The following is a 12,009-nucleotide window of genomic DNA, read 5'->3' as shown; positions in this document are numbered from 1 at the left end:
TTGATAACAAGGATCTCAAGGTTGCATCTGTAAAGCCAAAATGCAGCACTTAACAGGGGCAGCATTGTTCACACCAGACAGAGCAATGATTCGGCCATACTTTAAGACAACTACAGTGTACACAATAGCAGAAATTGCCCATCCCAAAGCGAGCACACATAACCCACAGGAGTCACAAAATGGTGAGTAAGCACAGGGGCAAGGGGACTGATTGTTTCACGGCCATACTGTCCTCTGGGTTTCTGTGCCTTGGGGAGAGCCAACAGCTGCAGGGGGCCCTTATACTGAACACTGTCCCCAGATTTTCCACAGGATGAGTTTGTCCTGGAAGATATCTCGCTGCTGAGGGTGACCTGGGAAGCAAGGGAGGGTCTTCACTACAATGTGGCTTCCACCCTGGCCCTTATGCAGCTTGCCTGCGTACAGCAATGGTCCCCCCGCCTGTCATGGCACAGTGGTGTAGACATGTTACACTTACTGGGACAAGGAGCACAGTAGCTCCGCCAAGGAACCTGTGCAAGCGGATTGCCCATTTTCTGCATGAGACCTTTGAAGAGATCACTGAGGCTGATTTCCGCGATGTGAGAGAGCACATCAACTCTCTATTCCGCATCTAGGCATGTACGCAGCCCTAGCCCTTCTCGCCCCAAGAGCCCACACCGAACAACTTCCTTCCCAAAATAAAAGCCACTTACCGGACACCTCCTCTGGTGTTTGTTCTTTCACAAGCACCGTCCGCTGCAACTGGCTACCTTCCTCTTGGCTTGAGAACAGCTCCTGGCTGCATGCATCAACCTTGTTGAACTCTGGGCTGCTACGGCCTCTGAAGTGTCCATGGTGCTCTTCGGAGTGGAGGTGGGGTCTCCCCAAGTATCGCATCCAGCTCTTTGTAGAAATGGCAGGTGGTGGGGGCAGCACCGGAGCGGCGGTTTGCCTTCCATGCTTTGTGGTAGGCATTCTGCATCTCCTTCACTTTAACCCTGCACTGCAGTGCGTCCCGATCATGGCCCCTTTCCATCATGTCCCTTGATATCTGCCCGAAGGTATCGTAATTCCTATGGCTGGAGCGCAGTTATGACTGGACAGCTTCCTCCCCCCCAAACACTGATGAGGTCCAGCACCTCGCCGTTGCTCCATGCTGGAGATTGCCTGGTGAGTGGAGGCATGGTCACCTGGAAAGATGCCTTGCAGAGCAAACAGGAAGGCGAATTTCAAAATTCCCAGAGAATTTAAAGGGTGGTTCTGATGGTTGGTCACCTGAGAGCAGGGCAGTAGAGTTCAAAGTGATGACCAGAGTGGCTAGAATAAGCATTGTGGGACACTTCTGGAGGCCGATCAGAGCGCATTAACAGACCAAGGCGTCCACACTGGCGCCGCGGTGCTCCAGCCGGGGCGCAGCAACAGTTAAGCTTCTCATGGAGGTGGATTACCAGGGGCCCTCCAGCTGTGGAGTCTGGGCGCTCTACATGCCTTGCCAGTGTGGACACCTCAGGAGTTAGGGCGCCTGGGGCTGACTTAATGCTCTCTAACTTGCAAGCATAGCCAAGCCCTAAATCTTCTCTTTAATTGAGCTCTTTATGTCTCCCAGGGTAAGGCATTTTCTCCAGCCCTTGAATAGTTTTCTGAACTCTGTTCAATTCTTCAACATGCAGTGGAATTTCTCCACTGTATGTGAAATCAGAATCTGTGCCTATATCCCCCTCACAATAACAGTAGATGTGCTTCAGATCTTTTGGCGTTGTACAGCAAATTCACACAAGTGATTGCAATTCCCAACCTCGTAAGTTATATCTGTTGTTATTATTTTTGGTCTTACAGTTATATGGCACCTTTCATCCACAAGAGTCTAAAAGCGAATGCTTTTCAGATTATGCCCAAGGATTGCTTCACCTGACATGGCAATGCAGCTGCTTCAAGTTGGGATATGGCAGTTGTTTTACAGCACAAAGCAACACTATGCTCGGAAGAATGTAATTACTCTGATTGGAATTTGGCCAGGAATGAGGGTAAGCACGTGCAAAAAGTGCCATAATATGTTTAATGACGGTGACAGTGGACGGTCAGGACCTTGGTCTTATGTCATATCTAAAAAACTGAATTAAGAATTACTCAGCACAGCGTAACAGTGTTTAATGATAATGCCTGGGGTTTTATAGAAGAATATGAGAACTGTATATTAATGTAATGTCATCAGTGTACATCTTCAGGGCCAAATTTTGCTTCCAGTCAGACTGTGCCATGCTTTGGAGGGGACAGAGGTAAATTAGCTAAGGAAGCAGTGCTGGAAGGCATTATGCTTGTATTAGGTGCAGCTCTTTCTGGGAGCTGGGGACAGAGCAAAGTAAGAAGTGGCCTTTGCACACTTTTAAAATATCATTCTGCCACATGTGGGGGTATATCCCTGGCCCGGCCTACATCCTGCCCCAAAGCACTCCTTTTGCAGGGGTCATTGAGCATAGGATACAGTGCTAGTCCTTTTCTTCTCTTGTGCACTGGAAGCCAAATGGTGACTCTCTCCTGCATAGGTGCCCAGGGCAAGAGAGGGAAGGGACAAGGAAAAAGGTTCCCTCTACGCTCTCCAGTATCTATTACTCCCATCCAGGATGAGGCATAATTTAACTCTCTGTCTGTGTTAGATCAATGTTGTCATGTGCCAATGATGTGGTTGTTCTTTCATACACAGGAACTTTTTTTGTATTTTTATTCAAGCATCCATCTGCATCCTTTTAAAATCCCACTAAACCCTCAGTCATTTTTTACTCAGTGTGCAGAGCACAGTCTTCTGCTGTCATCTATCTGACTTCAATCATTGCAAGGTAGGCATATGAGTGAGGTGCTTAGGAATCAAAATTCTCTCTCTCACCCATACTCAAGCAAGATTAAAATAAAAGTCTGCAAAGAGGTACAGTATGTCCCTTCTACTAAGCAAATCTTTTCTCAAATCAATTGGCCAAATTTTGCTGGCAGTTACACTGGTGTAAATCTGGAGTAACTCCATTGACTTTAATGGTGATCCTCTGGATTAACACAGGTGAAAGAGCAGAATTTGGTGCTTTTTGTGCATGAAGGATCAATGGAAATACGATGATACAGTGGAAAGGACTAGAAGAGAGGAAAAACTGAGACTAGATTAAAAGAACTGCTCTATAATTTCAGCTAGGAACTAGGGTTTTGAGAAATGCTGGTCTCCCCAATGAAATCTGCGTAGTATAGGGTAAAAGCACACAAAAGACCAGATTTTACAGGGAGAGACCAGATTTCATGGTCCGTGACAAGTTTTTCATGGCCCTGAATTTGGTAGGGCTCTAGCTCTGAATAAACCCCACCCCAAAAGTTTGGAGATTTGCTTCAAGTAATCAAATAAGTATCTATAAATCCAGATGGCTCTCCAGAACTTCCAAACCTTTTCAACCTATCCAGCACCCTCTTTCCACTCTCTTCAACCTCCCTAACTCAGATCCTATTGTAAACCCACCATCTCCTCCATTTCTCCTCTGCTTCCTTTCCCCATTTCAGTTGTCAAAGCACTACCAGCTCTCTTGTGTTAAGGTAGTGGTGGGCAACCTGCAGCCCACACGTCCCTGAGGCCCACCGCTCCCCGCAGCTCCCATTGGCCAGGAACGGCGAACCATGGCCACTGGGAGCTGCGAGGGGCTGTGCCTGGGGACGATCAACGTCAGCAAAATGTTTTGCGGCCCGCAATCAGATCACCCTATTGGCCCGCTGGTTGCCCACCACTGTGTTAAGGTATGTCTACCGTAGAAATGGCCCAGTGCTGGGGTCAGTATGGAGCTCTACATCAATCCAGTAAGGGTTTTAGGAGGCATTTGGCATGCACTTTAAAGTCACTCTTTAAGAAGGCACATCATGCTGGTCAATGCCCACAAGCTTCAGCTATGGCCCCACTTTCTTTATGCCCCTTTGGGGTTGCTAGTACTGCTAGCCTCATGTGGTCCTTTCACTTAGATGTGGTTGTGCTCAGCCAAGTGTTGGGTACTGGGGGGAGGTCCCTTTTGCTCTGCTTGCATAGACACATAAATCTACCACATTCTAGCCATAGGTGGGATACCATGCATAGGGATAGTATGAATCTGATACAGTGCCCATTGATGTCAATGAAAAGACTTCCATTGACTCTAATGAGCTTTGAATCAGGACCCAGGCGGTTTTCTAATATGGCCAGTGATGCGCTGGAAGAGATGAGTAGGAGGCCATGAGAAGCCCTTGTTAAAATTCCACTAGCACAGCAAAGGAAAACTTGAGGTTATTTCCCTGTTTCTGATGGATTTGCACTGTTGCTAGACTGCTTAATTATCTCTACCAGAGATTACTTATCCGTAGGGCTTGTAAAAATACTAAGGAGCAAATTGCTTGTCTGTGGAATGCATAAGATTGCAGCAGGGGTCAGGAATCTTATATATTAAAAAAATTAAAAATTCAGAAGAGCAGAAACCTGGTTCCTCTTCAGGGAGACACTGGGCATGCATGCACATAGACACACACAGACTGTACTATAGTATCAATAGATTTAGCATATATTTCAGGAACATAGTATAAAGATATCCAACAAGTGCACTTAATGTATAATTGTGGTGTTACCTCCCTTCCTAGTTATGGTTCTGAGAGGGCATTTTATTTAAACAGGGAAACAAATGAGTCAATTATCTAGTCCCACACCACTCCTCTCTGCAGGCATGGAGCCCCATGAGGAATGGAGTTTCTTATATTGTGGGGAAAACGTTTTCTGGGATCTTCTTGTTAAAGCATTAGGAGCACAAGTGTCTGAACTAAGTTCCTTCAAACTTGCCAAGCACGCTCACAGTGAGGGCATGTTTTAAAGGCTTCAAAACAAGCCCCTGTTTATTTGCCTGAATGCAAAACAAACAACTCCTCCCTCAAAAAATATGAAAAATATTATAACTAGTGAAAAACATGCTCTGGAAATGCCAAATGGAAAGCAGAATTTTAGCAAGCTTTTCAGAATGATTGATCTTTGGGCTGAAGTGAAGTGTCATGCAAATGGAGTAGTTTTCAGGCAGTTACGAGTGAGTGAAAAGAAGGTTTTGCAATGGGCCTGATTCAGATATATTTACTGATGTTGAGTAGTATCTTACTCCTCAAGTAATTACATGACATTACTTAATGTCAGTCCGGGTATCTGATGCAATGAAAGTTGCTTTGCAACCTTAAAAATACTGTCAGCACCATGACTATCATTTAATGTGAGAATGTAAGAGTACCATGTTAGAATGTATCTCCTATCCACATTAAATATAGGAGGATTTTGCCCTATGCCTTTTTCATTAGAGGGAAACCGTTTCTTTTCTTACCATGCATGACAGTTTTCACTGCCAGCAACTTTATTGATCAAAGTGTAAATGAAGGTGGGGAGCTGACATTTGCTGCTCTTCCTGTAGAGAGAGGAGCACTCGCTCTGCAACCTCAACCAAGCGTGATGCTCCCCTTCTGTAGGACAGCCAGTACCCTTTTTAAGCTAAAAAAAGGGTTGTAGCACTTACAGAAGGACATTTTTAGCAACATGCCTGGGGAACTATGCCTGCAACTCCCATTAATGTTAGCACGACGTTGCACATCCATCCTAACTATGCAAGCACCACTCTGAAAATTTAATCCAGCCTGGCTGAGGATCTGATCATGCATTTTTTGCTCAGGCAAAACTCCCATTACATCAATGAGAGTTTTGAATTAATAAGGAGGGCCAGAAGAACCCCTCTTTATGATACAAGATTATCCACATGTTTTTAAATGTACCTTACTTTTTAAAATTGAATATGTATTTCTAGTCATTTTTTATTCATTGCAAAAATGCTTATTTACTAATGTTTTAATACCATAGCTTCAAAAATTACACACCCCAGATCCAGTTAATAGAAATGATAGCACAAAGGGAGGAATCTAAACAGCAGCAAAGAATCCCCCCCTTTTTTTTCAATGCATAAAAAAACTTCCTAAAATATACGTTGAAACTTTGCCATCATGGAGATGTTTAGTTAGGTTATCAAAATATGAGGAAAAGCTATCGTCCACATGTAATCAAAGAGAGGTTTGCATGCGTGTGTGTGTTTTAACTGGGCTATTAAATATGAAAGTCCAGAATGAAGAACTCTGAAAGTGGGTCAAAGAGAAATCTTTGTCTTGAATGCATGTTGCCTTCCCTGCCCAGAATGATTTGTTTTTCCAAAGAAGATAAGTGACTCATTTGCAAGTAACTAGGGGAAAAGAACAGTCCAGGAAGCAACTTAGTGAAAACAAACTGCTCTAAGCCCTCACAATGTTGCAGGTAAAGCACAAAAGTACAGCCGTTTCAAAGCCCTAAATAGATGGATAGGCCTGCAGGTGCAAAGCATATACAATTCAAATTCCTGTTTGATAGCACTTGGTATTAGGAGGTGCACATTTCTTTAGTTATACAGATTAGTATAATTCATTGGCATTGGTAGGAAATCGTGGATTATTTCTCAGTACATTGGGTTACCATCTTTATTCCTGGCTTAGCAAAACAACAAAAAATTATAGCTAGAATTATTTCTAGGTTGCTCCATGATCACAGTTTTTAAAGGAACTATGCAGTGTGAATGAGCTATAACAGTGGTTCTCAAACTAGGGCCGCTGCTTGTTCAGAGAAAGCCCCTGGTGGGCCGGGCCGGTTTGTTTACCTGCCGCGTCCGCAGGTTCAGCCGATCACGGCTCCCACTGGCCGCGGGTTGCCGTCCCAGGCCAGTGGGGGCTGCAGGAAGTGGCGCGGGCCGAGGGATGTGCTGGCCGCCCTTCCTGCAGCCCCCATTGGCCTGGAGCAGCAAACCGCGGCTAGTGGGAGCCGCTATCAGCCGAACCTGCGGACGCAGCAGGTAAACAAACCGGCCCGGCCCGCCAGGGGCTTTCCCTGAACAAGTGGTTGCCCTAGTTTGAGAACCACTGAGCTAGACGATCAAAGCAATACCAGCTGTATCCCTTCCTAGTTTGGGATATCTAGTAACTGACTGGGTACAGTACCTAGGACAGTGGGATTTAATAGCCCAGGGTCAACATGAACTGTGCTACAGTCATCACCAAATCTTGCAGTGTCACTCGTTGTAAAATGTAGGGTTTGGGGCCACTGCTCTTTCTGTGGGTCATGCCAGGGAGAAAACCAGGGTAGCAACTGCAGACACTGTGAGTGTAAAGACCATAAGGTATAAAGTTCCATCACTGCATCTGAGTCTCTCATGTTGCTGCTATAATTTCAATTACCCTTGTTCTAAAGTTGTTACATTGGTTACCTGTAACATTTTTTTGATTCATTTAAAAAACGCTATGAAATCTTTTCAAAGAACTTTCATGGACTAGCCCCTCTTTATTTTTTTTGACCTCAGTGTCTGTCATCTGCCAGTGTCCATACATTATTGCAGTGGTGGCATGTTATTTTCCTGACTTATGCCACATGGCATCTGGTTTTGTACTGGCTCGTGAACTATAGTTTCCAGAGAAAAACAATAGCAGCTGATAGTAATGACTCCCACAGCATCCTGGAACTGTTACTGCATTTATCCTGGCCTCCTGGATTTTGACATGTGTCACAGCTGTAGTCCTGCAATGTTGCTATAAGGGTGTGTGGGTGAGTGGAAAAACTGAAAGAGCATTTGATCATGCTGCTCCCTCTTCACTGAGGAATAAATTTCCACTTAGATATTTGCTCCATGGACATTTTTGCATTAACTCAGGAAGCAATCTAGCTTTTTTTAAAGGTCCACATGTGCTGCTGGAGAAAGAAAAAGATGATTAGTGTATATGGTTAGGTGAATGTAGAGTGGTTCTGGTCTTGTGTGCTATACCTTTAAAAGTAAGGAGTTGCCCAGGTTGTTGTCTGTGTGTGGGAGCGGGAGGGTGGCTGTGCAGCAATTCAAGATGGCTCTTACAGAGTAACATGCTGTGCTCTATCTGTGATTTTTGTCTTTCTTGCTGTAAGAAAGAAAGGGTATAAAACAAACCTTAGTTAAGCGACTATTTAACTGATTATCTGTATCATCTTTCTTAGGGTTCTTTTAATTTCAATTGCTTAACTAAAGAAAAGGAATTGAGAGTTTAATTTAGTTATATCAAGTTTTATTAACTAACCTTAACAACAGCAACTAGTAGTATAGGCTATAAGAAGGCAAAAATGGTATTGAACCAGCTAGAAAGTTGGTTGATATAACCATTCAGGTTTTTGGAATCTAATCATACAACCACAATAGAAAACAACACTTATACTCGATCTCGGGTCTTGGGAAGGTGACTTTGTTTAAAATTTTTGACTGAGTCCCTCAGAATATGGCCTCACATGTGCCAGTTGGTTATCCAAGCTGCAAAGAAAAAACAATCCAAAGCTAAATCACAAGATAATTTGATCAATTACTTACATGCCAATTCACCAAGGTCTCCTTCCCAATGGACCTTTAGTAGTCAACCCTTGTTACCTATTTCCTGATGAATGATATTAGCCCCAGGATCTGATTAATGCTCCTAACTACCTAAACTCCTACATTTATGACAGACTGTATAGACTGAGTGCAGTTCAAGAGGCTTGTACACTTGATCTGTTTTATGTTGGTATGCACCTAGAAGCTGAAAGGCTGTATGAAACCATTAATTATGGTAGACACATGTACAATGTCCCACAATCCGAGTTCAGTTTCAAAGTTATCTTACAACAATCTTGATTGGAACCTGTTACAAAACACTGACACACACTATAACTCTGTGACAATCTTTAACACACATGCAAAAGCATGTACACTTCCTTATTAATTAGATACCCAGTTTCAGAAAATGGTCAATTGACTGATTTGAGTCATCACCCAAGAAAAAGTCTGTGTGTTACTTATCACCAGATCTTTGCTCGGCTGTCAGCTTACAGCTTTGTTATTGTTCATAACAGGAGTTGATGCTGCAAACACAGGAGGAGCGAAGGATGGACACAACTATACTCTTTTCTTGGTGTGCTAGTGGGCACCCTGTATTGTTGGAAAATAGGAAGAGACAGTTAAAGGTGTGTCTCTGAGATAGGCACTTTATGTCACCAGGAGGACTCCTGGGTGGCAGGCCGAGGACCTCAGTATTCTCCCTTCCAAGTGTCTTTGGCTTTTGGGAGCACATCTTGTCTCACCAGCTTGTGTAAGACAAAGTAGGCCATATCTATTGATGCAACAATCTTGGGACATACCTTGAACGCTTGCTGGTTTGATCCAGTCAGCAACTTACCTCTGCAAACCGCTTTCCGTGGCCCTTTTGTGGTGCATCCCTGGGCCAGCTTTGCAGTTATGCATGCACAAGTTGCAGATTCTTCATCAACACTCTACTAGCTGCTGAAATGTCCAGTTGAAAGTTCATGTAATATATACAAAGTCCCTCCATAGTCTCTGATGCTCCTTAAACTTGTTTTAACAGTCCATTATACAACGCAAAGTCACTTAAAGAGCTGTTGTTCTCCAGTACACCGGAACAGCTGTATAAATTTTCCATTTCTGTTCTCCACATTTTAACAACAATGGTGGACTTTGGTATATATGGCTGAGCTCAGTCTGGGCATTATTAATCAAACAGTAACATTTCTGATTATTCCATTCTGTGATCAAGTGTCCTTATACACACACTATTTGGTTTCAGTTCCGTTTACTGCCTCTTTCAGCACAGGTGTATTTCACTAACTTGATAGCATAAACATGCTTGATTGCAAACATTAGCCTTCTTCACTTTACCACTTAAACTAAAAGAAATCAATATGAACACAAGCCCTTTCTTTCTTAACAGGATTGTCCAGTTGACTTCCATTTTATGCCCATTTTAAGAATAATGTTAGATTCCAGCAAGTTCCCTATATTAATGCTGTATCTGGCACATCATATAATATTTATATTCCATATTCATTTAATGTTTAATTAATTAATTCACAGACAGGCAATAGGGAGAAATCTCTTTATCTGCACCGGTGGTACACTCTTGCGAGAGTCTGCAGCCACTCTGAGTTCCCTCCGACTATTGAAGAAATTTGCTGTTTGATCTTGGGTTTTTATTCTCTTAGCCCAATGTTCTATCTTTTCTAAAAGGCCTTAGTGCCAGGGCAATTCTTAAATAGTAAGAACTCATAACTTTAGGGCCTTAGTTGCTATATTGTTTTCCTTCATCTGAAATACAACTCATCTGGACTGAAAGGACATCTTTTGCTCTAAATATAGTGAAAATAAAACAAGCTGTATATGAGGTCTTTCAAAAAGATTTGCTTTAATATGCCAGAGAAACCTTCAAACCTCCAGAAACAGTACATTGTTTGGCACACCTTTCCTCCAAAACTGGGACCAGGCATGTCCTATTATATAGAACATTGCAGTGCAGTTATTTACATGCTTTTGGGGGTTGCTAACCTATATGACATTTTCCTTCAATTTCTTTCCCCAGATTTAACTCAATGTCCATGACCATTTTGGTTTTACTATCCTAATCTGGAAGGCTAATGGGTTGATTGTATTTTTCTTTCAGATATGTAAATCTAGGATTCAGATGTTGAGATAACAGCAGTGGCAACTTCCTAGAAATGGCTTGTAGTGTCTTATTCATTTCTTCAAAGAAGGGGCACACAATGAGAGAAAGGATGGCTTTGTGATTGAAGTACTGGACTGGGATTCAACAGATTAGGGCTCATTTCCACCTTGGGCAGGTCACTTAAACTCTCTCTCTGAGCCACAGTTGCACATCTGTAAAATGGAGATAATTATACTTCCTCTCTCCCTCCTATTGTCTGCCTTTTCTACTCAGATTGTAAATCCTTTGGTACATGGACTATCCCTTACTATCTGGTTGTGCAGCACCTAGCAGAGCCGGGCCGCAGTCTTGGTTTGCATATCTAGGCATTACTGTGGCACAAATAAATAAATAATAATAGTAAGAGACCAAAGCCAACTGTGGCTGGTGCAGGAAGCTGGAGGAGACACAATGCCCGAGTGGGATCTCAGAAGGGAGTGTTATGGAGCAGACCTTGCTGTGCCTCTAAAGTGTGACCCACATTGGTGCTGAGAATCCTCTCTTCCCTGGATCCTCTCCATAGGGCTGATGAGAGTGATAGATGAGAGGGCTGGCTAATGAATAAGCAGCAGATAGGGTACACCATGCTCCTGTTCATGGGCCCAATTCTACAAGCTGCTGAGGACCCTCACCTCCCAACACCCCTGGGGAAGGGAGGAAAAGAGAGTGGAGATTTGTAGTGGACAGACCCCCACTTCCTCTGCTTTCAAAACAGGATAGCAGAGAGCAGAATTTAGCCTCTTTCTCTTTCTCCCGCTCTCTGGTGTTTGTTCACAAAATGTATCTGCGAACCCATTGTTAACCAAGATCTAACAGCAGCCACCAGCTTCTTTCAGTCAACTTCACCGTGCTGCTAGAACTCAGAGTTTATCACCCATGTTTAACAACGGTGGGTCATATGCCCTCGCTTCTGCCACACATATATTTTTCATAAAATCTCTTCAATTTTGCGGGGGGCCCATAACTGACTTTTAGCTCTTTGCTGCCCTGTCTAATCACTGAGATGGCTCTTTTGTGAACCCTACTTTTTAAGTTGGCGATAAAGCATTTAGTAGCGCTAAGGCTGCACTCAGATATGTACGACAACTTTTGTGGGGGAATCTTTTATTCTGTCTTATTTATCTTAGGGTTCTATTCTGCCATCCAACACCACAGTTTCTGTGCTCTTTTAGTGTAAAATCAATAGCAGTATCCCTAGTGGACTTCATGGAGTCTTTTAGAGTAACAGCCGTGTTAGTCTGTATCCGCAAAAAGAAGAACAGGAGTACTTGTGGCACCTTAGAGACTAACAAATTTATTAGAGCATAAGCTTTCGTGGACTACAGCCCACTTCTTCGGATGCATATAGAATGCATATTCTGTATGCATCCGAAGAAGTGGGCTGTAGTCCACGAAAGCTTATGCTCTAATAAATTTGTTAGTCTCTAAGGTGCCACAAGTACTCCTGTTCTT

At 43.3% G+C, this 12,009-nt stretch overlaps 1 protein-coding gene across 1 annotated transcript in view; it reads left to right on the top strand.

The window, feature by feature from the left end:
* The first annotated feature begins 1,908 nt into the window (after nt 1-1,908).
* Nucleotides 1,909-12,009, top strand: part of F13A1 (coagulation factor XIII A chain) — a 129,215-nt gene continuing 119,114 nt past the window's right edge. The window contains exon 1 of the mRNA XM_034762261.1: nt 1,909-2,006. Within this exon, the coding sequence (XP_034618152.1) occupies nt 1,925-2,006 (82 nt within the window). The 5' untranslated portion in view covers nt 1,909-1,924. The remainder of the gene's footprint in view (nt 2,007-12,009) is intronic.

Source organism: Trachemys scripta, chromosome 2, assembly GCF_013100865.1.
Source record: "Trachemys scripta elegans isolate TJP31775 chromosome 2, CAS_Tse_1.0, whole genome shotgun sequence".
In the NCBI taxonomy this organism is placed as follows: Eukaryota; Metazoa; Chordata; order Testudines; family Emydidae; genus Trachemys; species Trachemys scripta.
Note: the sequence above shows the minus strand (reverse complement) of the source record. Positions and strands in the feature narration are given on the sequence as shown.